Source organism: Carassius auratus, unplaced genomic scaffold (genome assembly GCF_003368295.1).
Source record: "Carassius auratus strain Wakin unplaced genomic scaffold, ASM336829v1 scaf_tig00215316, whole genome shotgun sequence".
NCBI classification, from domain to species: Eukaryota; Metazoa; Chordata; class Actinopteri; order Cypriniformes; family Cyprinidae; genus Carassius; species Carassius auratus.
Genome location: NW_020528035.1, coordinates 2,456,948 through 2,484,447, shown reverse-complemented (window position 1 = coordinate 2,484,447; position 27,500 = coordinate 2,456,948). Strand labels below are relative to the sequence as shown.

Here is a 27,500-nt window from a genome sequence, read left to right as displayed (position 1 = left end):
CTTTCAACGTTGTTACGGAAAGGATGAAGCTGATTGCTTAGTTTTTGTCACATGACCCGCGGTGCGCTTGCGGCATTCTGAAAAGTTGAGATGTTTTAACATTTTGCTGTATCTAAAATCTACCGTACCGTACCGAACCGAACCGTGACATCAGTGTATCGTATCGAACCGAACCGTGAATTTTGTGAACCGTTACACCCCTAATATATATATATATATATATATATATATATATATATATATATATATATATATATATATGCACAATATTTAATGAACACATAGCATAATAAGATTAAAAGGCCATCCATTTTTGCCAAGTCACAGCTATGTCATGCTATGAGTGTCTGCTATGAATATTTTGTTCTCTCTTGGTGATCAATTGGCCAGTTGTTTGTGCCTCTCACTTGTTCTGTTCTAACATTGAAAAGAAGTGCTGTCACTGACTCTTTCCCTGAATACCGGCTCTCACTGCTTCTCTGAGATTTTCTCAAATTGAATAAATCACCGGGGGAATTCACACTGTCGAGCTTCAGACTTGTTTTTCAGTATCTCGCCCTCTGTTCTTGCTTCAGAGTGGGCCGACAGAGGAGAGGATAGGTGGATGTAAACACACACACATAGAGCGAGAGAGAGAGAGAACGGGGTGGTGGGGGTTTGGGAGTGTTTAGCCTCCCTGTGGAGACACTCAACACAAAGAAAGCAATTGAAATGGCTTCCTGGTGGACCTTCATCTCTCTGAGGGCTGTAATCGTGGTTTCATCCACATTATCGTTGTTTTTGACTTTACTCATTAAAGCCTGGATCTCGTAATGTTTATTGTCCTTCTGTCATTCTATTAACCTTCAGAAGACTAAGAGAATGTGTTTTTATTTCCTTTCCTACTACTATTACTACTAATAATAATAACAATAATGCATTCTGCTTCTCAACATACAAGCAATGGACGAAAATAACAGAGTAAATCAAAGTCTTTTACGTGAAGACATTTACATGGAGACATATCCATCATCATACGCATTGATGAAATATCTAATTTGATTGCAAACTGCATTGTGCTGCCTAGGCCTTATTCCACCCTTATGTTTCTCCATCAGACATGACCCTTTATAAAAACACTTCTGACCACAGCAGTTTGTCTGAGTGACTGTCACGCCAGCCGTTTCTCTGTCAGATTACGGGAGCAAAGACATTCAGAGATCTGCCTCTAACCTCCACGTCTGTCATCGTCCATCGATGAGCTCTCAGGGGAGGCGTTTATAGCATGTGCGTCTCTCACTGTCAATCCGATCGCCTTTTTATTATAGTTCTCATGCTCTTTTGAGCGGCTGCCAGACGCAAAGGCAGCTGGACGAGTGATTCTCCAGATTGTAACTGACTTTGACCCTGATGGTGTTTCTTTCTGAATTATGGCCGTCCGTCGCTTCTTATGTCTTAGTGCTCAGAGAGTAGTCGAGCGGGTAATTGGCATTCTTCTATCCCGTTCTCCAGTGTCACATGGGACCCATCACCATGTAACAGACACAACAGTGTACACAACGCTTAAGCTCCAACAAACAGCTCTGGCCTGTCCACGTCCATGTGGGTTTGGTGGATTATCTGAAGGGTTTGCTGGCAATGCTCCACTGAGATCAAGCTCTAAACCTGCACACACTTCTATTGGCTGTGTCCAATTCCTTAAGACACTGTTAACCCACTGTCACGGCTGATAAGGGAGGCAAGAAGATAAGATGAGAGTGAAGGGGAAACAAAAGGTGCAGGGCTTCAGAGGAGCAGATGGATTCACCTTCAAACTGAGCTTTGGTCACGGTCGTGCAGATCACCGTTTTTAGTGATCACAAAAGTAACTGACAGGTGCTTATAACAGAAATGATTTTGTAGCAAAGGTGATAGGTTGAAATTTTCACATTACTCCACGCTTCCTGGACAATCTTCAAATAATTGCTTTTAAAAATGTCATCTTCAGCAGCCTGGCAGGGGGCCAAAACGAAAAAAAATATTGGTAAAAACTATTTACTGAAATAGTGCTTGATTTGACAGAAACACTGTTGAGTCACACTTCAAATAAACTGATTTAAAAACAAATCAAAAGTTTGGTGACAGTGAGATTTGAATGTTTTTATTACTTTAATTCTGCAAGAATCCATTAACTGACAGTAAAAGACAAGTTAACAGAATAATAATTTTTTCAACTGAATGCTAAAAAAAATAAAAAATAAAAAAAGGGAGAGGGGGTGGGGGGATATGTATCACAATTTCCACAAAGGTATGTATGTGTACAACATTTATTAGATTAGATATTAAATATGTTCTATTTAATCATTTAATGGTAGATAAGTTGGATACTTTTTATTGTATTTATTTATTCAGAAATTATAAATAACGATATATTAAATTGATAAAGATATGTATAATGTTACAAATAAATTTCAAATAAATGTTGATCTTTTAAACGTTTTATTTGTCAAACAGACCCGGAGGAGAAAAAAATGAAAGAAAATGATAAATAAATAAAATTGTCAATGGTTCAGACACTGCATTTCTCCCTCCTGAACTCCATTTCAAGCTCAACACACCTGTAACTAACTTTTACCAACAGCTGTTTCCTATCATTACGGACCTATATATATATATATATACTCATTTCACTCACCATTTGGTCTGGCTTGTTTAATTGTTTAATGTTTTGGATACATACACTGTGTTGACGTTTGATGTATCCCATTCCTGAACCTGTTCCGTTTTGCCTTGTTGGCCTTTTTGTTTATTAAATAAATGTTTTACCTGCATTTGGACCCAGACCCTGTTTTTTCCATGGTTCTCCCTTACCAGACTGTGACAGAAACAAGCCAGCAGACATGTGTCCAGCAGGGAACCCTTTCAGCATCTGTCAGGGAGACCAGGGCATTTTTTTTTAAATGAAAGACAAAAACAGAAGAAAAAGTGTTAGTATTAAATGGTTAAGTGCTGGTGAAAAAGATGAGTCTTTAGATGTTTCTTGAAAATTAGTAAAGAGCTGTTTGATTTGAGATTGGGAGGTCATTCCACCAGCTGGGCGCAGTCCAGGAGAAGGACCGTGAGAGTGATTTTGAACTTCTTTGGGATGGCACCACAAGGCATCGGTCACTTGCGGAGTGCAAACTTCTGGAGCGCACGTAACCAGTGAGTTTAGGTATGTTGGTGCTGTGCCAGTGGTCGTCTTGTAGGCAAGCATCAGTACCTTGAATTTGATGCAAGCGGCTACTGGTATCCAGTGTAACCTGATGAGGAGAGGAGTAATGTGAGCTTTTTTTGCTCATTGAAGACAACCCTCGTTGCTGCATCCTGGATCAATTGCAGAGGCTTGATAGTAGATGCTGGAAGGCCCGCCAGGAGAGCATTACAAAAGTGCAGTCTGGAGAGAACAAGAGAACAGTGTTTAAGAGAACAGTGATAAGAAAAGCCATGCTTCTGAATGAAAGATCCTGATGACGTCATGTAGATGGAGAAGAGAAGTGGTCCATGTACTGAGCCTTGAGGAACCCCAGTAGCAAGTTGTTGTGACTTAGAAACATCACCCCTCCAAGACACACTGAAGGATCTATCGGAGTGGTAGAACTTAACCCACAGGAGTGCGGTTCCAGAGATGCCCATCTTTGTGAGGGTGGACAGGATAATCTGGTGATTAATGGTGTCAAAAGCAGCAGACAGGTCCAGTAAGATGAGTACTGAAGATTTTGAAGCTGCTCTTGCCAGTCGCAGGGCTTCAGTAACCGAGAGCAGAGCAGTCTCAGTTGAGTGGCCACTTTTGAAGCCAGATTGGTTGCTGTCCAGGAAGTAGTTCTGTACAATGAACATAGAAAGCTGGTTGAACACAGCTCACTCAAGTGTCTTTGCAATGAATGGCAGAAGGGATACCAGTCTGTAGTTTTCTAGAAGCACTGGATTTAGAGATGGTTTCTTAAGCAGTGGGCTTACCCGAGCTTGCTTAAATGCTGAGGGAAATGTTCCAGAGTAAAGAGAGAAGTTGATAATGTGAGTAAGCGAAGGTATGACTGAAGAAGAGATCGCTTGAAGGAAGTGAGTGGAGATCAGATCAAGTGGACAAGTAGTAGGATGATTGGACAGGAGAAGTTTGAAAACGTCCATCTCTGAGAGTGGGGAGAAAGAGCAGAAAGAGTGTTCGTCTGTCATTGTGAAGATATCCTCAGTCTTCGGTGTGGAGAATTGGTCACTGATGGTTCTGGTCTTATTTGTGAAGAAAACTGCAAAGTTGTCCGCTGTAAGAGTCGATGGAGGAGGTGGTGGAGGTGGATTAAGAAGAGAAGAGACAGTTTGAAGATTGTCCAAGCGTCACAACAGCTGTTAATTTTGTTGTGGTAGTACCCACAACAGAGACCCACTCACAAGGCTCCTGATGTGGCAATGTCTGCTCATAGTTCCCCCGAAGTGACAGTGTTCACTCATGATCCTCCTGAGGGCGTCGGTGCCCACTCACACTGCTCCTGAGGTGGGGGTGTTTTCTTGCGGTTCCCCCAGACCAGTGGTGTCTGCTCACAGTTCACCTGAGGCAGCAGTGTCTGCTCAGGATCCTCCCAAGGCGCTGGTGTCTGGGGAAGGCCGGGTGTCTGCTCACCAACCTCCCGAGGCGCCAGTGTCTGCTCAGGATTCAACTTAAGTGGTGGTGGCTGCTAACAGTTCCCCTGTGGTGGCAATGTCAACTCAAGCTTGTCCCTTGAGGCAGCAGTGTCCCCTCACAGTTCCCCCAAGGTGGTGGTACACGCTCACGATGTGCCCGAGGTGGCGGTGTCCACTTATGGTACCCCGAGGTGGCGGTGGCTGCTCACGGTTCCCCTGAGGTGTCGGTGTCCGCTCACGAACCTCCTGTGGTGGTGTCAATCAATCAATCACCTTTATTTATATAGTGCTTTAAACAAAATACATTGCGCCAAAGCACTGAACAACATTCATTTGGAAAACAGTGTCTCAATAATGCAAAATGATAGTTAAAGGCAGTTCATCATTGAATTCAGTTATGTCATCTCTGTTCAGTTGAAATAGTGTCTGTTTTAATTTGCAATCAAGTCAATGATATCGCTGTAGATGAAGTGACCCCAACTAAGCAAGCCAGAGGCGACAGCGGCAAGGAACCGAAACTCCATCGGTGACAGAATGGAGAAAAAAACCTTGGGAGAAACCAGGCTCAGTTGGGGGGCCAGTTCTCCTCTGACCAGACGGAACCAGTAGTTCAATTCCAGGCTGCAGCAAAGTCAGATTGTGCAGAAGAATCATCTGTTTCCTGTGGTCTTGTCCTGGTGCTCCTCTGAGACAAGGTCTTTACAGGGGATCTGTATCTGGGGCTCTAGTTGTCCTGGTCTCCGCTGTCTTTCAGGGCAGTAGAGGTCCTTTCTAGGTGCTGATCCACCATCTGGTCTGGATACGTTCTGGATCCGGGCGACTGCAGTGACCCTCTGATCTGGACACAGACTGGATCTGGTGGCCACGGTGACCTCGGAACAAGAGAGAAACAGACAAATATTAGCGTAGATGCCATTCTTCTAATGATGTAGAAAGTACGGTGTTATGTGAAGTGTTCCGGTTCCAGTTTACCTAATTAATGCAGCCTAAAAATCCTTTAACGGATTTGGATATTAAAAGCATATTAGTATGTTATGTGTATGCCAGGTTAAAGAGATGGGTCTTTAATCTAGATTTAAACTGCAAGAGTGTGTCTGCCTCCCGAACAATGTTAGGTAGGTTATTCCAGAGTTTAGGCGCCAAATAGGAAAAGGATCTGCCGCCCGCAGTTGATTTTGATATTCTAGGTATTATCAAATTGCCTGAGTTTTGAGAACGTAGCGGACGTAGAGGAGTATAATGTAAAAGGAGCTCATTCAAATACTGAGGTGCTAAACCATTCAGGGCTTTATAAGTAATAAGCAATATTTTAAAATCTATACGATGTTTGATAGGGAGCCAGTGCAGTGTGGACAGGACCGGGCTAATATGGTCATACTTCCTGGTTCTAGTAAGAACTCTTGCTGCTGCATTTTGGACTAGCTGTAGTTTGTTTACCAAGCGTGCAGAACAACCACCCAATAAAGCATTACAATAGTCTAACCTTGAAGTCATAAATGCATGGATTAACATTTCTGCATTTGACATTGAGAGCATAGGCCGTAATTTAGATATATTTTAGATATATGGTGTCTGCTCACAGTTCCCCTGAGGCGGCAGTGCCCACTCACATTGCTCCCTTTCTGGCAACACCTGCCATTGACAAAAATATAGTAAAATATGGTAACGATTATAATGATTTTTGAAGGAACATGTAACACTGAAGACTGGATTAATAACATTAATAAATTACATGCTTACATATTCAATGTAATAATATTTCACAATGTAATTTTTTTTAACAAATCAATGCAGCTTTAGTGAGCAGAACAGTTTTCTTTGAAGTCTGTGTTACTGTGTTCCGTGAATTTCTGTATCATGGAGTTTTGAAGAGGTGTTGAGGTTCCTGGCGCTTGACTTCCTGTGGTTTTATCTAGCTTTTATTTCTTAAGGTCTTCAACTCCTGTTGCTTGGTGTTTTAGGCTAAGCAGAGCAGATAAACGATGTATCTTGCCTTAAAAAAAAAAAAAAAAACAGGCATGCTCATACTTCTGATATTAAGTTGTTCATCTTCTTGAGAGATCTCTCTTTCAAAACCGTGCATACATCTTCCCTCATTTCCCCATAGCAGCAATTATGAAGATAAAGGAGTCAGGGGTCTGCTGCTTTTGCTGTTAATCTAAGTCAGTCTTTTTTGCAGACTTCCATGTATTTTTCAGCTCCTTTTATTTATTTGTTTATTTATGCACAAGGTGGCTACAGGAAAAGTAAAAGGATCACTGAGGTGTTTAGCAAAATAAATGATGGAATGCTCCATGAATAAAACTGTTCAAGACCTCATTATTATTTGCATCGTGCATTCATTATAATGCCTTAATAATACCCCTATACAGTATTTTGAATATGGGCTTTATAGATTACCAAAATTATTAAAGAGAAGAGTCAAGGCTTAACAACTGAGAATCATGCATTAAAGGAGTAAAAATACAGTTTTAGATTTATGCTTCTTAAGGTTAGTTTATTGCACCAAAAGGTCCAAGATATGTAAACATGATAGTTTCCCATCCTCATTTCCATAAGTCTGTTAAGGGACATTATCTCTTGCACAAACTGAAGTAAATGCCCATTGTTGTGACTGGCTATCTTCACATTGTAGCCTCACCCTCCTTTACAGCATGGCATAGGTTTTGAAATGCAAGCTGGAAAGCACTGTAGTAACCACACATATTTGAGTCTGACTTGGATAATGATGCAGAAGAAAATAAAACAACACAACCACAAAGAATACAACAGCTTGGTAATTGCTTTTGCTTGTTTCAGTTCTTAACTTCCATTATAAGGTTTTAAAAGTAGTATTATTACCCATTGTATTACAAAAGATGACTGAAGATGATAAAAACACACAAATATTGATTTTTTTTTTTTTTTTTTTTTATTATTGAAATGTTGAGGATAATTATTAAAACAGTCTGTTGTGAAACATGAAGAACAAAGACAAATGTTACATTTTATTCACTCAGGCATGCCATTAAAAACTTCTGGGATCTTTACAAAGGCTTTGCAAATTTTCTTTACATTCACTAAATGTGATGGTCTTACTCAACATCTTCATCAGCAGTATGGCTCTTTTGATTGATGGACAGTTATACAGAACACTACTTCTATTACATGTGATGAGGACATGTCAAGAGCACGACGAGATTGAAATTGATAATGCAAGTGTTTACAGACGGTATGAGATGTTAAATAGTGACCGCAGGGACGTACTGGGACTGAAATTCAGCCCGGGACTTTAAGACGGAGAGGCCTTTTACGCGAGTGCCCTTGGTGCACGAGCAGGATTTTTTGCAGTTATTTTCATTCTAATAGTGTTTTTATGGTATAAAGACAATCAGATTACGCTGAAGACCTTCAAGAAACTTTAGGATAACACCTGCCTCCTCAGGTTGTATAAGCAAGTCCACTGCACTGAACACCACTGAACCAGGTCAGCAAAACCTAATCTCAAACACATAAGTCACACAGTATACTGCGAACTACCAGCATGTCATGTGTACAGTCAGTCGGAGTGATAAAATAGTTACAAATACTCACACCCACTCATACTCAAAAACTACAATGCAGTCCCATACAATAGAGATTGTGTGTGTGTGTGTGTGTCTGTGTGTGTGTGTGTGTACTCACTTTCAACTCTCCCTGCCTCAGCTTCCCCTGTGCTGGACCCTGCCTCTGCTGGACCCTGTCTCTGCTTACTGATTGTACAGCTACATAACATATGCATGAGAAGAACATGAGTAATAAATATGACAAAGAATAATACATTTTCTAATTCAATCTGTGCTTCAGTCAGGTTATTATCTAGTATGTGGAACTATTGGCATTTTATCCTTTATGTAAATATGTAACATTGTGCTGTATTTTTCTATTTTTGTGTGCGTGTTCTTAATAAAGCTTTGATTGATTGATTGATATGCCTAATATGATTGCCTACCCAGCCCTGCACACTGCCCCTCTACCTGTCTGTTTCCTGCTCTTCTCCTCCTGCTGCTCCTTCTCCTCCTCTCTCCTGCTGCTGCTCCTATTCCTCTCTTCTCCTCCTCCTCTCTCCTGCTGCTCCTCCTCCTCTCTCTTCCTGCTGCTGCTGCTCCTCCTCCTCCTCCTCCTCGGGGTATAAGTCTTTGGGCTTTATTTAAGTCTTTGGGCTTTATTGTGTCATGCATCCCTGACTATTTATGTATTTTTAATGTATGACACAGAATACTGTATTCATATTTGTATATTTAAGTGGTCAAATAAAATCAATCAATCAATCCTGCTCCTCTTCCTCTCTTCTCCCCTACTGCTGCTCCTCCTTCTCTCCCTCCTCATCAATATGACTGCAGGGGTCATCATCAAACTGTCCCTCTCCATCACTGACCTTAACAGCTAATATAGAGAATGGCAACTGATGCTGTATACATACATACATAGACTCCTTACAGACATTCCTTGCTTATAGACTTTATGTAGCCCCGCCCCTTTTCCGCACTGCGTTGCCATGGACACGCAGGATTCTAACCGTAGAGACGGTGTGGTGAACAAACGAGTCCTACTGAAGAGATCGAGTCCGAGCTTAGGACCCAGATCGGATTGGTTCAAAGCACGTTTTATCTGAATCGCTTTAGTGCCTGGTTACAAATCATACAAAATCTATTTATTATAGAAGACGTTTGTACTACGTTATAACGAGTCATTAATGTATTTTAACTTATACGTTTCAGAAACTAGTATTTAACTGAAGCTATAGATTGTGAAATTAAATATTTCTCATTGTGTGTTTTTTAGTTAGCTTAGATAGTAGCATAGCATACAGCTAACTAACGTTATCCGATGATCGTGCTAGTGGAGCTTTACCTGAGCTTCTACTGCCCTACCGTATTCACAGCAATTCGTAATGTAATTATGTCATTATTTTTTATCGTAATAATCAGCACAATATGTTACAATTACACTTTTTTCAAATAAAAAGAAACATAAAATAATGTTTATTTGTGTATATTACTATTTTTCTTATTAACAGTTTAGACAGCTCATTAGCTACAATATATTTCAAGAACAGATTTAGATCAGGCATACTAATGGGTCCTAAGCTCGAACTCATCTCTTCAATAGGACTCATTTGTTCACCACACCAGAATGGACTATTTTCTTAGTGGTACCAATACAATACAATCGTTTTTAAATCAATAAACTCCTTTTCAAATCAATATTTTGTGTCATTTATCACTAAGGCCGGTGACAGACTGGATACGTGGCATGTCCGTTTTTATTTCAGCTCCCATGTTAACAGGTTAGAGCTGCGTGACACAGGGCCTGAGCCACGCGGAAAACGCGTGCATGCTAATAATAGAACAGACGTCTATTTTTCACGTGACGCGCAAGCGTGTTGGAAGCGTTTCCAGCCAAAATAGAATAGGAAAAGATGTTTATGTCATTTTGACACGAATAAATATTAATAAATTACATTTTGATATTTGAGAGTCTCTAGGTTTTGACATAAATGAAGATATAAATGTAATTTAAACAAATGTATCACCAGAGGCTTATTTTTATTTTATTTTTTTTACCAGAGTCTTATCATATTATGTCACCTAGCAGCAGCGCCGCGTCAGACACGTTTCTGGTGTGCAAAGACCAGGCAAAGACATGGAAAATGCTACGCAAACACCACGCAGCTTACACTCAACAGAAACGCCACGCTCACGCACAGTCAGCCAGCCAGCGTGTCGCCGCCGCTCGCCGGCCTAATCGTGCACCTGTCCTATCCATGCTGCTGGGTCCTTCCTCATCTGCACCTCCTGCCACAGCACCCTTTTCAGTGCGGAAAAGGTCCGTTTATTTGGCACATTTAGCTGCCTCTTGTGCCAACATTTTTTTATTTTTCATTCTTATTTTTTCGGCCCCACCCATTTCTTTCTCTTCTTTCCTTCGTTTCGCCATTTTTACCGTCTGTCTCTGTTGCATTCACACAAACTCAAACCTAACCAAGTAAACTCCTTTGATCGGCGCCTTTGAGCCAATCGGATGTCAGGAAATACGAGGATCAGTCCAAGTTGGGAGGGGCCGCTCGTATCCCCCCATAAGATTGGAAGTATTGGTTTGGCCCAGTCTGAAACACACACACACAGACAGACACACAGCTGCGTTCCGCTGCAGCTGAGCGGCCGGCCACAGGCCGGTATGGTAGCGTATCATATAAAATAAATAATAATAATAAAAAATTATAATAAAAAATTTGACCACCGGCCGATTCGGCCTGAAATGGACCGGCCGTTCGGGATTGTTCCCGGTATTCCCGATTGCCAATCCGTCCCTGAGTGACCGTGTTATGGAAGATGATCAGATATATTTTATATTTTAATAGTTCACTTTAGACATTTTACTAACTCTAAGTATCTTTGTTTACTCGTTAGAGTATTAGTTGATGGTTAACTTTAGCAGCATGAGTTGACATACTTACAAAGTTACTTATAGTCAGTCTTACAGATGCTATAAAAAATAATGACTCCTATTTGACAGGTTGCTGTTCTTATAGTTAGTAATACTGCTAGGAAAGTTACTTTTAAAAGTAATGCAATTCAATATTGTTGGGCTCCGTGAACATGTAACAAATTGCATTACGTAGTTATTTTGTATGGAAAATAATGCATTACGTTACTTTTGTGTAACATTTTTTGTGTTTATTTTTTGTTTGTTTTTTTCACTTGGGTTAGGCTTGCTTATTTTTTTTTTTTTGTTATAAAGGCCGAATGTTAAGAAAAAGTTTTGGCAATTGTAGGGGCCCTTTCACACCAAAAGTGAAATTAATAAGCCTCAGTGAGTCACTGAATAAATAGGAGAAATGTAAATTGCATTACATATTTGAAAAAGCAATTTTAGAATAATGTGTTATTTTACTAGTCACTTGAAAAACTACATTAAATTGACTCACGCAGACAGTAGCAGTGCTGTTTGTCTGGTTTGGTGCAGACGTGATGTGCGATCAATAGCCTAGAGGAGTTCAGACCATCAAGAGGTTCTGGATGACCCAGTTCAGGCTAAAACAGAAAGTAAAAAGATAAGTCAGTAAAAAGTGTGAAATGTATTCATCTTACTCACTAAACTGGGACAAAATTGCCAATGAGTCATGTGATTCTGTTCACATGGCTATAGAGCACAACAGTCAGGATGCAGAAATAAAAACTTAATTTCCTCCATAGGGAAACTGATTTTTAACAATAACTGATCAACCCTTAAAGACAGACATGAGGTTGTTGACTGATTGTTTATGATGAACCTGTCCTTTCATGTTAATGCTGGTCAATAATAGAATTCATGGTGAAAACAAACCATGCCAATAGAGTTCTTTAGCCTGCCCATTCCCATTGGAAGAAATTCTCTCAAAATACTTTGAATTTTTGTTTATTTTTTAATTTTTTTAAGAAGAAATGAAGGAGAAAAACACCACCAAAACTGCTGATGCGCATCATTGTTGTTATTGTTTAGTTTGCATTCCCCAAACTAAAGTAGCATGTTCCATTTATTGGTGTTTAGTGTGGTCAATAAGAATTGAGTTGGCTGAACAAATTGTCCTATCTTAGCTGTCGTGAATGATTTCACAAGTGGACATTTAAAACAATGGCCAACTAAACCCCCAAATACCATTTAAACACAAATGATGGGATGGCCCTTGAAAGGCAACAGATTGCATTTATAAGCACCCAATCAATAAACTGTCACAGCACGGGCAGGTCGGACACACATCAAACCATCAGTAAAGAACGACCGGCGTCTGAGGAGCGCAACTCACAGTCTCAGGCTCTCGACAGAACAAGCACAGGCCATTGACATGAAATATGCATGGAGTAGTTAACCTCCCATGTTGCGGCAGGTACTTCTCAGTCACGGCAGGTCGGGTCTTAAGTGGATCCTGGCCAGCCTTGATTTGTTTGGTTAGCTGCGGCTGGATTAGCCATGAGCACAGTCAAAGACCCAATAGGGAATACTGAGCGATACTACATCTTTAGGACTCTTTACTTCCAGTGCTCATACTTAAGAGAGCAACAGTGACTGCACAGTTTTACAGTGCCTTGGTTGTAAAAGTATTTTTTCCTATTCATTTCCACAATGGGGTTTCAAACAGTTCTTCAGTAAGTATATATTTTAGGCCAAACCAACCAGCTCACTCCAGTCATATTATTTCAGCCTCACTACTACATAAAGTTTGTTTGTTTTATAGCAAAAGATAACTCCAACAGTTTTTTTTTTTTTTTTTTTTTTTTTTTTTGAACAAAGCACATAACTTAAAAAAAAAAAAAAAAGAAACACTTGTTAAATATTGGTAAACCCTTCAGCTGACAATGTAGATGCCTGACGAACGTTGTTGTTGTGATTACACATAAATACATGAAGCAGCTTTTCCCTCATCACTGTAATGTGCTGCTTTTGCAAGGTTCTGTTAAAAAGTTCCAGCTTTTATTTTCCTTTTATGGCCTTAAGAAGATATCACAGGTTCATCCTGTTTGTCGAAATTATCCATCCTCTATCACTTTTAGTCAACTTTTACGAAACTCCTCTTAGCTAGCACGTCTTTTCAAAGTATAGCAGCATTATCGAACACAGTGTGCTCACTTAATGGCTTCTGTTCACAAACAACAAGGGCACTTGTCGACTTCTGCTGTTAAACATGAACTCACAATGCCTCAACAGCGGACATTTTTACCAATATGTGTTTAGGGTTCAGATTGTGCTAAATTTGGAGAATAATGCACGGCACTCAGTTCTTCTTCTTCTTTTTATTATTATTATTATTATTATTATTATTATTATTATTATTATTATTATTATTATTATTACATCAAGGGAATAAAAAATATAAAATAATAATAATAATAATAATAATAATAATAATAATAATAATAATATAAAAAGTGCATGAATTAACTTTTCATCTCAGGATGCACTGGAAATGGCATGGCATATTTTGAATTGATTTCAGAAATATTTCAATACAGTTGTACAGACGTTAGTTCTGATGCACAGCTCATCATTTGCAATACTAAATGGGAATGTGCTACTTTACCTTAATTTGCATTTCTATGGATCTCTTAAAATCAAAAGCATTCTATTACTACAGAAGCATTATTTATTATAATATCAGAGCACATCACATGACAGGTATCCATCCAAAGATTTTTGTTTAAAAATATATTTCTCTATGGAGAAAATTAATTTTGTTCTTATCTGTAGTGCATTTATGATTCATGGCTGAAATCTCCCAAGATATATTCTAAAATAATTTAGAGAAATTTGCATTTTTACAATATTGTTAGGCCTCAGTGATTAGTCAAATTAGTCAGATTAGTCAAATTAGAGTTCAGCAGTATCGACACAGAACATGTTCAAATTGAATTAAGTCATTTTGTCTTCAGTTGTCTCTGTTGTGGGTCCACTCTGGAGAATTATGATTTGACTCAAAGTCTACCACTGTGCTGTACAAATAAAAGAACACATGCTGTTCTCAGCAGAACCGCTGTTAGATGCTTTTCTAAATGCTGTTCGAGGCTGTTAAGAGTTTCATTGATTTTGGTTTAGCATCACTTCATTAGCAGGCATGCTGACCATCATTTAGCCACGTTTCTTTATCAGCATACTTGATGCCATGGCAACCATCCAACTGCTATACGTAACTCATCCCACACCATTTCTCCCTTGAACATCAAGATGCTCCATAGATTTTTGAGATTTTCCTAAACAGCCATGGTGTTAATACTTATATCGTAATATAATTGAGTGGTTAAGAAATGTTACATAGTATATACTGTACAATATCACCATATGTCTTTACTTTAATATATTGTATGTATGGAAGTAAAGTTGGATATAAAATGTCTGAATGTTGCATCAGAAATCGAGTCTCATCAGACCAGACAACATTTTCCCAATCTTCTATAATCCAGATTTAGTCTTTTCTTCACCCGGTAACATCTTCTGCTGCTGGAGCACATCTGCTTCAAGGTTCATGGTGCATTCATGCTTGTTTGTGAACATGTGTTGTAACAAGTGGTTATCTGAGTTAGTGTTGCCTTTCCATCAGCTCAAACCACCCTGGCCATTCTCATCTGACCTCTGGCATCAACAAGGCATTTTCACGAAGAATTGCTGCTCACTGGACTTTTTTCATTATCTAAACTCTAGAGATGGTCATACATTAATATCCCAGTAGATCACCAGTTTCTGAAATACTTAGACCAGCACGCCTAGCACCAAAAATCATGGCACAGTTAAAGACACTTAAATTACCAACCTTCCCCATACTCATGCTGGGTTTGAACTTCAGCAGGTCGTCTTGACGTTTCTGTCATGTGATTAGTTGATTGGATATGTGCATTAATGAGCTGAATCCACTTTTAAACCAAACAGCTTTCTGTTGGTCAATGTGGAGATTTTGCATGACCAACCTGATCCTGTGACAAATTCTTGTGGGGAAATTCTTTGCCCATGCATAATTCATGGTCGTGTGGATTTCTATTGTAATGAATAGATTTTTCCTATGAAAAGTTGTTGAAAAGCAATAAATGTGACTTCATCTATGGAGAACCTTTTGTTTTTTAAAGTGTTTGCTGGCTGGCTCCAAACTCATGCAAAATAAAACAGCAGGCAACTTATTCTGTAGTGCAGCGATGAGATGGCTTTCACAGCAGGTTTTTCCACACCGATCTTATGAACAGTATCCACACATAAGTGTGACACTTACATTAAACAAACAGCTGCTAATTAGACAGAATGACACACTAGTGAAACTCAGCAAAAAAAAAAAAAAAAAAAAAAAAAAAAAAACATTTGCTCACTACAGGGACCTGGGCCTCATCCATCTTCAAACTTCTCCATCAGGGGGCCTTTAACATAAAGCCACACGATACTGCAAGGAAATCACGCCTGTCCAGAGCCATTATGCCTCAGGGGAGAGAGCAGCCCTCTACATATCTCAAGTTAATTGAAGTTGTGATGCAGCACCGGGTGTAGGGAGTAGCGATGTATCTTTGTAATGAAGCTGGGAGATAAATTGTTTGTGACTTTTTGAGACATCTCATCCCACTCCATCTCTCTGTTTCACCTCCTCCCACTCCTGGAGCAGACAATAAAAGGGGAAGTTTATTTTTATATATTATGCCTCTGCTGTGGTGCAAATGGGCCAGAACATGTTGAGATGGGTCAGCGGCGTCCCCTGAGGCACTCTGATTTGCTGCCAGTTGGAAATACAATACAAACATTGAAGCATTGTGGGCATCACACCGCCTGTCCGTTTTTGCTTTGGCCCCCTGTTTAGAAGTACTGTTGATTTCCAAATAGGGGGCCAAAGACATTTACTAAAATCATGCAGTGATCCGCATGAACTCCAACACATGCTCTCCATCTGTGCAGAAATGTAATTTCCCCCATCAGGAACTCGAGCTGCGTGGAATGCTTTGGGAACACCTTCAGCGTGACTACGCGCATGTGTATTTAGTCCAATGTATGGGACAGGACGTCACAAGCAGGGTAATGTAGAGACCAGGGAGCTAAAAACCATGTGCAGTGGATACAGTGGCAGCTTCTGTCATTCAGCGAAGCGTTCTGTGTGTGTCATTTTTATTTAATGTTATCTGTCCTTGTAAAAGCATAAGCCATGTCAACAGCGAAAGACAAGCATATAAGGGTGAAAGCAGACAGTATTTTAGACTGTGTGTTCCTCCTTGCCAGAGCAACATTATGGGTGGCAATACACACAGTTTATTTGCTGTCTGTTTGAGAGCAGAGCTGGCACAGTCAGTTCTTCAATTTCAGCCATTTACTGCACTCTTACCCCACACTTTCCCCAAGAAAGTGGAATGCTACTCTGGCTCCACTGCGACTCCGGGACATCTGCACACTGGATTATTAGATCAATCAATCAATCACCTTTATTTATATAGTGCTTTAAACAAAATAAATTGCGTCAAAGCACTGAACAACATTCATTTGGAAAACAGTGTCTCAATAATGCAAAATGATAGTTAAAGGCAGTTCATCATTGAATTCAGTTATGTCATCTCTGTTCAGTTTAAATAGTGTCTGTGCATTTATTTGCAATCAAGTCAATGATATCGCTGTAGATGAAGTGACCCCAACTAAGCAAGCCAGAGGCGACAGCGGCAAGGAACCGAAACTCCATCGGTGACAGAATTGAGAAAAAAGCCTTGGGAGAAACCAGGCTCAGTTGGGGGGCCAGTTCTCCTCTGACCAGACGAAACCAGTAGTTCAATTCCAGGCTGCAGCAAAGTCAGATTGTGCAGAAGAATCATCTGTTTCCTGTGGTCTTGTCCTGGTGGTCCTCTGAGACAAGGTCTTTACAGGGGATCTGTATCTGGGGCTCTAGTTGTCCTGGTCTCCGCTGTCTTTCAGGGCAGTAGAGGTCCTTTCTAGGTGCTGATCCACCATCTGGTCTGGATACGTACTGGATCCGGGTGACTGCAGTGACCCTCTGATCTGGATACAGACTGGATCTGGTGGCCACGGTGACCTCGGAACAAGAGAGAAACAGACAAATATTAGCGTAGATGCCATTCTTCTAATGATGTAGAAAGTACGGTGTTATGTGAAGTGTTTCCGGTTCCGGTTTACCTAATTAATGCAGCCTAAAAATCCTTTAACGGATTTGGATATTAAAAGCATATTAGTATGTTATGTGTATGCCAGGTTAAAGAGATGGGTCTTTAATCTAGATTTAAACTGCAAGAGTGTGTCTGCCTCCCGAACAATGTTAGGTAGGTTATTCCAGAGTTTAGGCGCCAAATAGGAAAAGGATCTGCCGCCCGCAGTTGATTTTGATATTCTAGGTATTATCAAATTGCCTGAGTTTTGAGAACGTAGCGGACGTAGAGGAGTATAATGTAAAAGGAGCTCATTCAAATACTGAGGTGCTAAACCATTCAGGGCTTTATAAGTAATAAGCAATATTTTAAAATCTATACGATGTTTGATAGGAAGCAAGTGCAGTGTGGACAGGACCGGGCTAATATGGTCATACTTCCTGGTTCTAGTAAGAACTCTTGCTGCTGCATTTTGGACTAGCTGTAGTTTGTTTACCAAGCATGCAGAACAACCACCCAATAAAGCATTACAATAGTCTAACCTTGAAGTCATAAATGCATGGATTAACATTTCTGCATTTGACATTGAGAGCATAGGCCGTAATTTAGATATATTTTTGAGATGGAAAAATGCAGTTTTACAAATGCTAGAAACGTGGCTTTCTAAGGAAAGATTGCGATCAAGTAGCACACCTAGGTTCCTAACTGATGACGAAGAATTGACAGAGCAACCATCAAGTCTTAGACAGTGTTCTAGGTTATTACAAGCAGAGTTTTTAGGCCCTATGATTAACACCTCTGTTTTTTCTGAATTTAGCAGTAAGAAATTACTCGTCATCCAATTTTTTATATCGACTATGCATTCCATTAGTTTTTCAAATTGGTGTGTTTCACCGGGCTGCGAGGAAATATAGAGCTGAGTATCATCAGCATAACAGTGATAGCTAACACCATGTTTCCTGATGATATCTCCCTAGGGTAACATATAAAGCGTGAAGAGTAGCGGCCCTAGTACTGAGCCTTGAGTTACTCCATACTGCACTTGTGATCGATATGATACATCTTCATTCACTGCTACGGACCGATGGCGGTCATATAAGTACGATTTAAACCATGCTAATGCACTTCCACTGATGCCAACAAAGTGTTCAAGTCTATGCAAAAGAATGTTGTGGTCAATTGTGTCAAACGCAGCACTAAGATCCAATAAAACTAATAGAGAGATACACCCACGATCAGATGATAAGAGCAGATCATTTGTAACTCTAAGGAGAGCAGCCTCAGTACTATGATACGGTCTAAATCCTGACTGGAAATCCTCACATATACCATTTTTCTCTAAGAAGGAATATAATTGTGAGGATACCACCTTTTCTAGTATCTTGGACAGAAAAGGGAGATTCGAGATTGGTCTATAATTAACAAGTTCTCTGGGGTCAAGTTGTGGTTTTTTTATGAGAGGCTTAATAACAGCCAGTTTGAAGGTTTTGGGGACATATCCTAATGACAATGAGGAATTAATAATAGTCAGAAGAGGACCTATGACTTCTGGAAGCACCTCTTTTAGGAGCTTAGATGGTATAGGGTCTAACATACATGTTGTAGGTTTAGATGATTTAACAAGTTTATACAATTCTTCTTCTCCTATAGTAGAGAATGAGTGGAACTGTTCCTCAAGGGGTCTATAGTGCACTGTCTGATGTGATACTGTAGCTGACAGCTGAATGGTTGCAATTTTATCTCTAATAGTATCGATTTTAGAAGTAAAGTAGTTCATAAAGTCATTACTGTTGTGGTGTTGGGAAATGTCAACACTTGTAGAGGCTTTATTTTTCGTTAATTTAGCCACTGTATTGAATAAATACCTGAGGTTATGTTTGTTTTCTTCTAAAAGATAAGAAAAGTAATCAGATCTAGCAGTTTTTAATTCTTTTCTATAGGATATGCTACTTTCCCGCCAAGCAATACGAAATACCTCTAGTTTTGTTTTCCTCCAGCTGCGCTCCATTTTTCGGGCTGCTCTCTTTAGGGTGCGAGTATGCTCATTATACCATGGTGTCAAACTGTTTTCCTTAACCTTCCTTAAGCGTAAAGGAGCAACTGTATTTAAAGTGCTAGAAAAGAGAGAGTCCATAGTTTCTGTTACATCATCAAGTTGTTCTGAGGTTTTGGATATGCTAAGGAATTTGGATACATCAGGAAGATAACTTAAAAAAGCAGTCTTTTGTGGTAGAAGTGATGGTTCTTCGATACTTGTAACAAGAAGTAGAATTTACAATTTTGGCTATATGAAGTTTACACAGAACTAAATAATGATCTGAGATATCATCACTTGGCTGAATAATTTCAACACTATCAACATCAATTCCATGTGACAGTATTAAATCTAGAGTATGATTTCGACAATGAGTAGGTCCTGAAACATGTTGTCTAACACCAATAGAGTTCAGAATGTCTATAAATGCTGATCCCAATGCATCTTTTTCATTATCGACATGGATATTAAAATCACCAACTATTAAAACTTTATCTGCAGCCAGAACTAACTCGGATGTAAAATCACCAAACTCTTTAATAAAGTCTGTATGGTGCCCTGGTAGCCTGTATACAGTAGCCAGTACAAACATAACAGGGGATTTATCATTAACATTTGTTTCTCTGGATAATTTTATATGAAGCACCATTACTTCAAACGAGTTATACTTGAAGCCTGCCCTCTGAGAAATCCTGAAAACGTTGTTATAAATTGAAGCAACTCCTCCCCCTTTGCCTTTTAGACGTGGCTCATGTTTATAAGATTGATTAGTATTGGCTCAGTCGGAGTAGACAGTGGTTTGGCATCGAGATGTCGTTCTCGCCCATATAAAAGAGCTAGGATTAAGATTAAACACCATAGAAAAGTGTGCTTTCCCCATTACAGAAAACTACTTATCTGGGTGTGGTGTGGGATCGACCACGATGCAGGTAAGTTTGTCTCCTGCTCGGATCGAGTCGATCCTCATAGCAATTGCAAGAGTGAGAAAAGGCTGTTCACTCACTGTCAGGCAGTTTCAGAAACTGCAGGGTCTGATGGCAACTGCATCCAACTGAATACATTTTGGCCTGCTGTTCATGCCACCCCTACAATGGTGGCTCAAGACAGAGGGGGTTTTGTCTCAAGGTCCAATTTAAGGGACACATTGTCATCATGTATGCTAATGACGGATGCCTTCCTCACCGGTTGGTTGTGGTCATGAGTGTCCACCCAGCCTGCGGTCTGTAGAGTTGCCACAATCTCACTTGGCACATCTACTGCCTGGAGATGCTGGTTGTGTTTCTAGCATTGAAACCCTTCCTCCCGGACCTAAGAGGCCACCATGTGCTTGGTGCACTGACAACACAGCAGAGGTTTGTTAGTGAGTTGTTATATCTCCTCTCACTACAGAGAGTTTTTGAAGTCTCCACTAGCCAGAGCTCCACTAGGATAGTACCTGTGACTGGTGGTCTCTATGTGAGCCTCCTTACAGGATGTCCAGAATGTGGAGTGTAGTCAGGCCTCTTCTTATTGGAGAGTTGTCATGCTGAGGCCCAGTGTTGGGTTACTCTGAAAATGTAATCAATTTACTGATCACTGATTACTCCTTTTAAAAGTGCAATTTTGATACTTTTAAAATGGTACCAGTGCCTAAACGACGCCTGAACCGATACTTAAAAAAGAACCACAAAAAAAACATGGATAACATTAAAGATTTTTTTTTTTTTTTTTTTTTTTTTTTTTTAGTTGTGCATTCCTTACTCTAAGGCTAATAAATGTATTTCATGATCTGGGTCATTGTTTAATACAAAACCACACACAATGTTTCTACTGTATTTATAAAGTAGCAACAATGTCATTTTTAAAGAACAGTACTGTGCAAAAGTCTTAGGCATATAGTATTTCCACCCCCCAAAAATGGTTTTAAGATTCAATGGAAATGTAAACTGATATTTTCTACTGACACACTACAGCACAAGATATAAATAACTGGCCGAACACCATTCTTTGGGATGAAAATACCAATGTGCATAAGACTTTTGCACAGTAGTGTACGTATAAAATATGTATAGATTAAGTATATTTAAATAAGTATAATTTAAGTATGCGTTCATATGTGTTAAGGGCTAGATTTTCACTGGAGGAAACAGCTGTGGTGTGATGAGTGATGAACGGAGTGAAAACTTTACAGTAGATGGGAAACCGATTGCTCCCTCGTGACCTTTTGTAAACTGTATTTATGACAAAGCACTGCACAGATACAGATATTATAACAATCTGTCAATAAACACACACCTTGTGTCCTCTGTTTCTGTTTGAGTCCGCTCACGCTGCTCCGCCACGGTATGCAGATTGAAGAGCGTGCTGAAAGACGGGGAGGAGACGGATCTGACATTGTTTTCATATGAAATTTAAGTGGACTGACTCTGAGGCGATCGCAAATTTGTGTACAGTTTATGGAGCTAAATGCTATAGCCCCGCTAAAAAAGCCTAGCAACGCTCATGCTTCTTGTGTACATTTCAGAGAAGCAGGACAAATATTTCAATCGATCGCTCAGGCATTTAAGAGGCACCGAAATGAGGCACCGAATCTGCGCTCTTATTGTGTGTATCAGCCTCTCCTCTCTTCCTTCTCTGCAAATGTCTTCACAGCTAAAGCATCCTACTGCCACAACAAAATTAACAGCTGTTGTGACGCTCAGACACTCTTCAAGACTTTCTCTTCTCTTCTTAATCCGCCGCCACCACCACCTCCATTGACTCTTACAGCGGACGACTTTGCAGTTTTCTTCACAAATAAGACAAGAACCATCAGTGACCAATTCTCCACACAGCAGACTGAGGAAAACTTCACAATGACCGATGCACACTCTTTCTCCTCCTTCTCCCCACTCTCAGAGATGGACGTTTCCAAACTTCTCCTGTCCAATCATCCTACTACTTGTCCACTTGATCCGATCCCCACTCACCTACTTCAAGCGATCTCTTCTTCAGTCATACCTTCGCTTACTCACATTATCAACTTCTCTCTTCACTCTGGAACATTTCCCTCAGCATTCAAGCAGGCTCGGGTGAGCCCACTGCTCAAGAAACCATCTCTAAATCCAGTGCTTCTTGAAAACTACAGAGCGGTATCCCTTCTTTCATTCATTGCAAAGACACTTGAGCGAGCTGTGTTCAACCAGCTTTCTATCTTCCTTGTACAGAACAACCTCCTGGACAGCAACCGATCTGGAAAGATGGGCATCTCTGGAACTGCACTCCTGTGGGTTAAGTCCTACCTCTCTTACAGATCCTTCATGTGGCCACTTAACTGAGACTGCTCTGCTCTCGGTTACTGAAGTCCTGCGACTAGCAAGAGCAGCTTCAAAATCCTCAGTACTCATCTTACTGGACCTGTCTGCTGCTTTTGACACCGTTAATCACCAGATTCTCCTTTCCACCCTAAGAAAGATGGGCATCTCTGGAACCCCACTCCTGTGGGTTAAGTCCTACCTCTCTTACAGATCCTTCATGTGGCCACTCAACTGAGACTGCTCTGCTCTCGGTTACTGAAGTCCTGCGACTAGCAAGAGCAGCTTCAAAATCCTCAGTACTCATCTTACTGGACCTGTCTGCTGCTTTTGACACCGTTAATCACCAGATTCTCCTTTCCACCCTAAGAAAGATGGGCATCTCTGGAACCGCACTCCTGTGGGTTAAGTCCTACCTCTCTTACAGATCCTTCAGTGTGTCTTGGAGGGGTGATGTTTCAAAGTCACAAAACCTTGCTACTGGGGTTCCTCAAGGCTCAGTACTTGGACTCCACTTCTCTTCTCCATCTACATGACATCATTAGGATCTGTCATTCAGAAGCATGGCTTTTCTTATCACTGCTATGCTGATGACACCCAACTCTACTTCTCATTCCAACCAGATGACCCGATGGTAGCTGCTCGCATTTCAGCCTGTCAGAGTGACATTTCTAGCTGGATGAATGACCATCACCTTCAGCTTAACCTTACAAAGATAGAACTCCAGGTGATTCCAGTTAACCCATTGCTTCATCACAACTTCTCTATACAGCTGGGTCCGTCAACCATTACTCCTTCGAGGACAGCCAGAAACCTAGGAGTTGTGTTGGATAATCAGTTAAGCTTCACAGACCACATTGCTACAACGACCCGGTACTGCAGGCTTGCCTTATACAACATTAGGAAAATTAGACCCTTCCTGTAAGAGCAAACCACCCAACTTACTGTCCAAGCTCTTGTTCTCTCCAGACTGTCCTATTGTAATGCTCTCCTGGTGGGCCTTCCTGCATGTACTGTCAAGCCTCTGCAATTGATCCAAAATGCAGCAGCAAGGGTTGTCTTCAATGAGCCAAAATAAGCTCACATTACTCCTCTCCTCAATAGGTTAAACTGGCTACCAGTAGCCGCTCGCATCAAATTCAAGGTACTAATGCTTGCCTACAAGACGACCACTGGCATGGCACCAACATACCTAAACTCACTGGTTAAATCTTATGTGCCCACCAGAAGTTTGCACTCTGCAAGTGGACGACACCTTTTGGTGCCATCCCAAAGAAATTCAAAATCACTCTCACGGACCTTTTCCTGGATTGTGCCCAGCTGGTGAAATGACCTCCCAATCTCAATTCGTACAGCTGAGTCTTTACTCATTTTCAAGAAACATCTAAAGACTCATCTTTTTTTCGACAGCACTTAACCAACTAATACTAGCACTTATCCTTTTCTTGTCTTTTCATAAAAAAAAAAAATAAAAAAAATATAGCATTCTATACTAGACTAACTGAGACTTGTCATGGCACTTGTATACTGTTGTTGTTCTCTTGTTGACCTGACTTCTATTGTTCTCATTTGTAAGTCGCTTTCGATAAAAGCTTCTGCTAAATGATTAAATGTAAATGTAAATATAATCCACTGGCACTTGACTCGACAGTGCGTGTGCTACATCCTTTTTACAATCTCTAGACTCAGTTTACTTGTCAGATTCTATACCTGCAATGTGTGCCACTCCTGGCTCCTTTTTCTCTCACTTTAGCTGTGTTCTTCCACACTAGGCAGGGACTTGCAAGTCTGGCAGCGTGAGCATACTAGTTCCCAAAGCATTAGACGCAGCTCAAGTTCCTGAAGGGGAATGTCTCTAGGTTACGTGTGTTACCATAGTTTCCCAGAGGGAATGAGACACTGTGTATCATTGCCATACTTCCAGCATCCACTGCACGTGCTTTTAAGCTCTCAGTAGAATGAGTAGAATGAATTAGCGATTCAAACATATAATCCAAAGATTGCAAGTTTGAGTAGAAATTACATTAAGGTACATTTTAGTTTACATGTTCAACAAGCACCATCAAGGTTGTCAACACACAACCGGCAAACGGTAGTAACTCATAGCTTTTAAGTTTGCTTCTGCAGAGCTTTGACTCTACAGTAGTATATATACTGGAGTATATATTGAGACCATTGTGGTATGCCATGATTTTTAAGCTCATGTTGAGTGGCCTAATGGATAGAGAGTCAGACTTGTAACCTGAAGGTAGCGGTTTTGAGTCTCAGATTCGGCATGAATTGTCATGGGGGAGTGAACAACCAGTTCTCTTTGCACCTTTAATACCAAAACTAAGGTGAGACCATTGAGCAAGGCACCGAACCCCCAACTGCTCCCCAGGCACCACAACAATAGCTGTGTTTACATGGACCCTTCTAATCCGATCGTAATAGGACTAGAAGCACAATCAGAATAAAAATGTCACATGTAAACACGTCAATCGGATTGAATTGGCTCGATCCAACTAACATTTCGATCGGATTGTAAGGGGTGGTTTATCCCTTTTGTAATCTGAGCAAAAGGACATGTAAACACTTGATTGGATTGAAAACTGAAACCGGAAAGTACTGCGCATGTGCAGTGACGTAAAAATAGCATAATTACGTATGACGCGCGGAACGAGGTGTTCTTCCTGGTGAATAAAGTGTCATAAATAAGTGTCCTGTCATAATAAATCTCCCCTTTCACTCTGTGTATGTGAAGTGGAATTGTCAGAATTAGGACACAAAGTAGATACATATAATGTGTGCTTTTTAAAACAGGAGCGGGAAACTCTGTAAATTCATGCAGTGAGCACATGTCAAAAGAGTAAATCCGAATAGAAGCTTGTGACATGTAAATGCGCACATCAACGCCGAGACATCAACTTTCGGATTCGTTAATCAGAATTAATTCATTCCGATGGAAGCAAAAAGTGTCCATGTAAATGCTACTGACTGTCCACTGCTTTGTGTATGTGTGTGTGTGTGTGTGTGTGTGTGTGTGTGTGCGTGTTTGTTCACTACTCACTGCTGTGTGTGTGCACTTGGATAGGTTAAATGCAAAGCACAAATTCCAAGTATGGGACACATAGTTGGCCTCACGTCATGTCCTTTCCATTTCTGAAAACAAAAGGTATTTTACTTGAGCAGACTGCTGAAGAGGAAATTCTCTTCCCCCATGGCTTACACTTTTTCCACATTCTTTATCCTACTTTCTAAAATGCACATATCAAAGCTTGTCTGTTAATGATAAGTTCAAAGAGGTGATGTGGAGCAATACGAAAGTGTACAGGAAAGGAGAATGTTTTAAAGACAGGATAAATGAAGTTCTAGAGATGCATAACTCATTTGCCCTCATTTCTCTTTAAAGGACAAAGCATTTACTGAGTAAATCATCTCACAGCCTTTATACTCATTTATCTTTTTTACACAGGAATAGATAAGCATGACTTCAGCATTTTTGTTCATGTAGTAAATCATGCACTGCCCTCTAACGCCTTTCAGCATAGGTGTGTGTCTTCCGGTGTCTCACGGGTTTGTGTGTGTGTGTGTGTGTGTTTGTTTCAGTGCTGGACCCTGAACAGGAGAATGTAGAGGCCCTGATGCAGAGATTTAAGGAGAGTTTCCGGACCAACACCACTATGGAAATAACACACTTCCAGAATGTTACACACAGCTCCTCCACTGGACGCAAGAGAGGGCAAGCACACACCAGAGGTTTGCAATGCACTGACTCAGTAACATCTTCTAACAATCTTCACTCATATATACATTGTTTTTCCCCCAGTTTAACACATTACAAGTATTTAATTCAATAAATCTCTTTTTTCTGCCTTACTTTGGCTAGCATTGATTATATGAACAATGCTATCAAACAACACAGAACAAAAAATATAACTTAATTCAGTACCAGTGTACTGTACATTTTATCCCGCAGTTTAACAAATTACAAATATTTAACTCAAGGTAGCATCCTTTTTTTTGGGGCATCCTTCGGCTAGTGTCAGAGTAGACTATATGAACATACTATCAAGCATGAAAGAATGCAAAATACGACTTATGCAACCGGCGTGCTGTCTTTGAAGCAGTTTTCTGTGAACACAGGCATCCGACACATGCTCAAGCATAGTAATCCACTTCAGTACCGCATTGAGTTCACTTTCACGCTTCTATAAACAAAAGCACATAAAATTATGCAAAAATGCCTGTTTTTAAAAAGTCTTGTATGCCAGCAAAGAGTTGGAAGAAAATCAGATGAGAGCCATCTGTAAGTGCATCAGGCTTTAAAAAGACAGCACTGTTTTTAAGGACCTGCTGCAGTCTGTCACTGATGTACATCAAAAAACTAAAGAAAAAAATAAATTACGCATTGTTCTGTTTGCATCTGTTGCTTAAATAAAGATTAATCTATATTCAATATATAATATACAATTTACAGTTTAAATTAAAAGTTGTTATATTTTAAAAGCCCATTTCAAATGTTAAAAAAATATTTACTGTAATGTGGAATGGCTAAAATTGAGGAACATGTATTTAATAGAGACATCAGTAGCACCAAACTACCATGTTCTTTTTATATAAATTTTGTATCAATTTGTAGGGGAGAACCGGGGCGAAAGTAACACGGGACGAAAGTAACAAAGCGAGTTTCTCTGAGCCTCTTTCTGCATCTGCATTCCCAGCTATGACAGCATGTTCAGCTTGCAATCCTTGACGGAGCTGAGAAATATCACGCGATTTCCTCATCGTTTCCCGAAGTTAGGTCCGTAAAACTGTTTTCGAGTACAAAAAGTAAATTATTGAAGCGGTAATTTTTTTTTATTAGTCGTGTTGTTTTTCTCGTTTCATGTGTCAAAATAATGATCAATCTACAGGTTATTTAGTGCTTTAACACATCCTAAAGTTTGCATTTTCAATTTTTTTTATATAAAATTAAATCGAGTTTAA

General features: G+C 40.1%; 1 protein-coding gene across 2 annotated transcripts in view; it reads left to right on the top strand.

Moving 5' to 3' along the window:
* Positions 1 to 27,500, top strand: part of LOC113094240 (astrotactin-2-like) — a 500,635-nt gene that overhangs the window by 215,563 nt on the left and 257,572 nt on the right. For both annotated transcript variants that reach the window (XM_026259926.1, XM_026259927.1), the window contains exon 4: positions 26,121 to 26,270. In XM_026259926.1, coding sequence (XP_026115711.1) covers positions 26,121 to 26,270 — 150 coding nt within the window. The remainder of the gene's footprint in view (positions 1 to 26,120; positions 26,271 to 27,500) is intronic.